Source organism: Eschscholzia californica, unplaced genomic scaffold, assembly GCF_041429995.1.
Source record: "Eschscholzia californica isolate CP2 unplaced genomic scaffold, dmEscCali1.0.p SCAF_1, whole genome shotgun sequence".
NCBI classification, from domain to species: Eukaryota; Viridiplantae; Streptophyta; class Magnoliopsida; order Ranunculales; family Papaveraceae; genus Eschscholzia; species Eschscholzia californica.
This window is the reverse complement of record NW_028238198.1, coordinates 20076892-20082458: the sequence shown is the minus strand read 5'-3', so window position 1 is coordinate 20082458 and position 5567 is coordinate 20076892. Positions and strand designations below refer to the sequence as shown.

Genomic DNA, 5567 nt, shown 5'->3' with positions numbered 1-5567 from the left:
GTATCCAAGAAAATTTTCTTGTTCCCCCAAATGGTGGCCTTCTGTAAGCCTTCGGATCGCACAAAGTGAATTGGTAAAAATTGAAGGGGACTGCTGCGAAGCATACCTGATTACAACAGAAGCTGCGAGTTCATTCGGGTTGTTTGTTTAAAATCCTACTTTAACGGGCGCAGAAGTTTATAACATAAGAAGATTATGGCCAAAAGGGTCAACTTTCTATGAAGAGGTAAACACAAGTATAGAACAAGAAAAAAGAACACCTTCACAAATGTATAGAAAAATAGCAAAGGAAAATGTTACCTACATATAGTGATAATATATCACATCCTCTTTTAATCTTCTCATGAATCTTATATTATATGAAAGAAATATAAACACATATAATTTACTGCCATAACAACACGATAACGCTCGTCAAAATCGTTCCTAGGAACAACTGCGTCTTATATAGCCTTCCGCTCGAGGAAGCATTGCTTGGATCTATTTTTCTACCTGGTGATGGTAATGGAGATTTCTTAGGAACTGGAATCGGGTCACAGGTTCCAAAACTCGCATTTGCCTGTTCATAACAAACGAATGATCATTTTTTACATATTAATCGAAATTAGATTTCAAAATAAGGCTGAAACTACTATTATACCCCTAACCGAAACAAGTAAAACTCAGAGATTTAGGTTCAGACTAGTCAGACTCAAACGAGTCAGACAAAAAATGAGCCCCATTTGAGATACGAAGATGCAATTTTATACGTCTAGATCCCCATCCTGAGTCCCGACCCTCTTTTAATTTTTACCCCACCCTATTTAATACCTCATATAGTTTGGTAGAATGGAGCTTAATTTGTATGGTTTTCTCTAAAAAACTTAAACTAAAGAAAGATTTCGTAGCTTACCTTGCAATAGGCAATGTTGCTGCAGCCACAAATTGGCCCATTTGCTACATCTACAGCTTCTGAAGCTCCTCCGCCGTCACTTCTCTGTAATCCACGACATAATTAAGTGTTTCACTATTGTTCTTTGATTCAATCTGATCTTTTATTCTTCGATAAATAGAGTTTCGGAATAGTAGTAGGACGAAAATACCTTATAAAAATCAACAGCAATGAAGTTTGGCCACCTTTTACCAGCAGCTTCATAACATGTTTTCGTCATGCTAATCAATGGAGCTGAATTATTAGCACAGGATTGCTCTAGAGATGGGTTATCAGGGAAAAAGTTCTCTAGGACAAGTGAAACTGTCTTTGTATTCATGGGTGGTGATTCGGCCCGATTAGGACAGGAGCCCTCTTTCAGCCCACCATCTCCATCTGCAATTTCAAAATCCACCATTAAAACTCAGTGACTCGACCTATATGATATTCTAATTATTTTCCTATAGAATTTCTAAATAAAGAGGAAATCAAACTCACATTGATTTTCCGCTACGTATGTCCACTCGTATGCTATTCCCTCGGAAGCCTCTTTTGCGGATTTAGATGTAAAGACTAATAAACGTTGATTCTTCTCAACCATATCATCTATTGTCGGCCAATCTCCGCCATTCTTAGGCATGCGAGACAGTGGAAACCAGTATTTCCTAAGACCAGCAGCATTGAAGACATTAGTTAGGCCTTGAGGTGATGAAACATAATCTTCAATGAAGATGGTTATAATCTCTGATGGATTAGCATCAAGAAATACTTGAATCTCTTTAAGCACATTTATAGCTGGTTGCTGCAAGTTGATAAAGTAAATGAATGTTTATCTATTAGTTAAGAGACAAGATCAAATAGGAAGTAAAATCGACGTGAAGTGCTAATAATAATCATATTTGGCATAGAAGAACTTACAAATGCAGTGAAGTTGTAGCATTTTCCTCCAAAGGAGTGACATAACCAGATATCATTGTTGAAGTCATACATATCAAGCATTAGACCTCTAACACCATTCTGCAACACAAACAGAGCTACTTAAATGAAAGATCATTTTGACTTCTCTCTTACGAGATTCTTAATTCAGTTTTTTTCTTTTCCTTTTGCTAGACCTGTGTGGAAATGTTCTTTTTACGAGGATATTTTCAGAAAATGCTGACCAAATCAGTGATTAAATCATTTCCATGTCTGCCTTATAGGCTAATGTAAGCGCAAACAGTAGGATATTTCTGTAGTACATGTTTTTAGACTCTCATAGAGATCATCTAAGACATTAATAAGTTATTTTTCTTTAAATATGTTTTCGAAAACTTTATGCTCATTATTAATTGTTAGTAAAGACGAAGGGAAACATAAAAGGTTCATAACCTAAAGCTTGCTTAAAAGAACATGACATCAGAAAGAAGACGTCCTTGTAGAAACATTAGCACATAGATCGTCTCGAACTAGAGGTGTAAGAAGAGTGTTCAAAAGAACCAATGTCTGCAATTGTTGAAGTTTCTCAATAAGGAAAACAATTTACATGTTACGCCACTTGATTCCTCTTAGGGAGAGAGCCTGCCAGTCTTTACCACAGCCCCACCAAAAAGTGTAAACTAGTCCCTAGTTTGGCACAACAAACATTCAATCATTTTGGTAGGTAAGAAGAACCACCTTCATTACAAGCTAAGCTTTCTTTCTATACTGTGACCAATCTAATCCTACCATTTCTAAAAATTGTGCAGTCATAAGTATTCTATAGATGTACTTCGAGATCCACACAAAAAATTTCAAATTAGTCAACTAGAAAAAACGTGAGTGACAGACATTGCGACGCATATGCCATCTTTGACACAATTTTTCTCGATATACAAGCGAGCGAAAAGACATCAAACTAAAGCTTTCAATGTTTTGGAGAACGGGTGATTAGTAAGGCCAATGATGCTAGATCAACTCTAACAATCTCATCATTTCCTCCACATGCGTGCTTAATCTCAAGAAAATTTGAATTCTCCAAATTATCAGCCAGCTAGGAAGTCTAAGTGGGAGTTGATCTAGATCCATTGTTAGTAAATTGTGATTAATTACTGATTAAATGATTTGCTTTTATTAGGGTGTCAAGAAAATTGGGTTAACTTTCAATACCATTCTCTTTAGCTCTTACCCAAAATGAACCAAAGTTTAATGGCTCTGTTTCTTTTCCAAGAAAGGCAAATTGAACTCCCCATTTCACCTTTTAAAGACAAAAGTGTCCTTGTTCCTTTTCCAACAAAGGCAACAAAAAGTAGAAATTACATGTTTCTAAACCAAAGGATATAATCGTCTTTTCAATTAAAAGACGGTTAGAATCCAGAAATCACCGGCTCTCTTCACAGTTCCGATCAAAACTAACAATTTTCCGGTCAAATCACGGTTTAGAGAGAGAAATAGAGAATCAAAACTTACATTGAGTTGATCAGTAATTGTATCTTGTTGATTTGACGGAGCAATAATCGCAGATCCAGTCGCTGATTTTTGCCCCAAAAGAGCAAACGAATTGTGAGTCGTCAGCCATGAATACCGATTGAATGGCAATCCTTTCGCCTAAATCAGAAATCAGAAAGTCAAACCTAGAAATTCTTCACAAATCACAATCTCTGTTTTAAATCTCAAGTTTTCTATACCTTAGATGAAGGATTTGTAGGTTGGATTCGAGTACATCTTGATCCAGAATTTCCATTTGAAGCACAAGAATCACAATGTAATCCTTGATCGCAGTTATTATCTGAAGAACAAGTTTCTCCAACCTAATAAATAGATTCAGAGAGATTTATTTCATTTTAGAGAGAGAAAACGCATGATAGATAGAGAAATAAATAGAGAGAGAAAGAGAGAGAAAGAAACCTTGAGAGCGGAAGAAGAGATGAAGAAATGAGATTCAAATAACAGAACCGCAATGGCTAAATACCAGATGAAATTTGTTTTTTGTACCTGAAAAATGAATAATATCAAATAATAATCATAATCAAAAACTTGAAACGGAAACATTTAAGAAGTAATCAAAGAAGAAAGTTGTTATTCATGCCTTCATCTCGATAGGGTTTTGATTTAGAGAGAGAAAGAAGAAATTCAAAGAGAGAGAGGTTTTTGAGTTGTTTTTTCTGACTTTCTATCTCTAGGGTTCTATTGGTTTTGAAAATTAAATGTTTCTCTCTCGCTAACTAAAGCTTTTGAACAAGGAATATAAAAGGAGGCAGGTAAAATAGAGGAAGACGACGACGACGACTGGTTCTTTAAAAACCGATACATGAATTAGGTAAGGAATATAACGGCATCTAGTTTTCGCGCCCCCCGTTACTTTATGTTGCTAATTTAGAAAATCACGGGCTACTATTTTCCTATTTCAAATAATTTTTTAGAACAACACCAAAATAGATACTAAGAAAAAACTATTTTTTTTCGGAGAAAGTGAATATTTTCAAATGGATTGTTTTAATCTAGTAATTGTATCTTAAAATTACCAAAGACGTAAGAACCAATGGTATTGTATTAGAAATATCAATCTATAAGCATATATTTATGTATTTAAAAAAACTGCGATCGTTTCTACTGTTTTGTAAATTGTTTGGATTTTACGTCTTGTTTTGCATTAAAAAGATGAGGTTCAATTATTTGGTGGGTAACATGGCATTTATTATCTGTTTAGTTTAGGAATTTTAGAATATTACAGAAAAAAGTTACTCCAGTATAATAAGATTACTTGATCAATTAATATCTTATAAATTTAACTCTGCAAAAATCCGTTCCCCATTGTAAATATTATAATCTTTAAATATTTTCGGTGTGAAACTTTTTTTTTTCTTATTGACAAAGTTGTTGACAAATAGTTTTTTTTGGTATTCTAAGATATCTTTATGTGTCTGTTGAGAAAAAAGAACAATTCATAATTGTTTTCAAACTATATACATCTAGATACAATCTTCAAATAGAACCAACTTGATTCCAATGACTATTCTACAGTTGAACTTTACCACGAAAGTATGAACCGTTTTTGACGTCTCATTCAAACAATCTCATTCAGACAAAGATTTCTCATCTTACCCAACTATATTCAAAAAGTTATTGAGGTTTTTCAGTTTAAAGAGTTATTTAACCTTTTTTTTTTCGAGAAATCGACTACGATATATGTTAGTCATTACAAGGTATTGATACATCTTCGAGATGTGATAAGCAACATAACCGCCCAAGTAAAGTCAATAATTAAAGCGGCCTAGAGCCCAACAAAAAAGAGTCTAAAGCCCGAAAAACTTATTTTTATTTATACCTTTAATAATCCATATTCAACAATTCCACTTTCTCTAAAAATCCAACGTGAGACCTCTAAGATTTTGGAATTTATGTCAACAATTTCAACCACTTGGACAACCAAGTGTTGACTGAAAGTTAACTGAATTAATGACATCCATAGCCTACCTATAGAAAAGACGGTAGGCATTCGTCTGACGCACCTTTAAAAGTTCCTTTAGGGGATTCTTAGTAGGGAAGTATTAGAGGCACAACCAGTTTTACGATTGGCCCATATGGTAAGAAGCACAACAGGCAAAATTATATTCTTACAAAAAAAAAAGGTGGCCAATAAGCGGACAGCCTTTTTTCTTATATGGACAACTATTTTCGGGTCCGTTGCGAGTAAACTATG

General features: G+C 34.5%; 1 protein-coding gene across 1 annotated transcript; it reads right to left on the bottom strand.

The window, feature by feature from the left end:
- Positions 1–241: 241 nt before the first annotated feature.
- Positions 242–4352, bottom strand: LOC147564965 (PI-PLC X domain-containing protein At5g67130-like). Its single transcript, XM_086651355.1, has 9 exons — positions 3954–4352; positions 3773–3859; positions 3553–3675; positions 3335–3472; positions 1829–1927; positions 1409–1712; positions 1083–1306; positions 893–976; positions 242–559 (listed from the first exon to the last, which is right to left on the bottom strand). Exons 1-9 carry the CDS (start codon positions 3957–3959, stop codon positions 386–388), a joined length of 1239 nt encoding a protein of 412 aa, XP_086507481.1. The 5' UTR covers positions 3960–4352; the 3' UTR covers positions 242–385.
- Between the last annotated feature and the right edge of the window lie 1215 nt (positions 4353–5567).

Coding starts and splice junctions, on each gene's coding strand:
- LOC147564965 (XM_086651355.1), bottom strand. Junction 3,473..3,552: donor CTACAAATCCTTCATCTAAG/GTATAGAAAACT, acceptor TTTCTGATTTAG/GCGAAAGGATTGCCATTCAA. Junction 1,928..3,334: donor CAATTACTGATCAACTCAAT/GTAAGTTTTGAT, acceptor TTTGTGTTGCAG/AATGGTGTTAGAGGTCTAAT.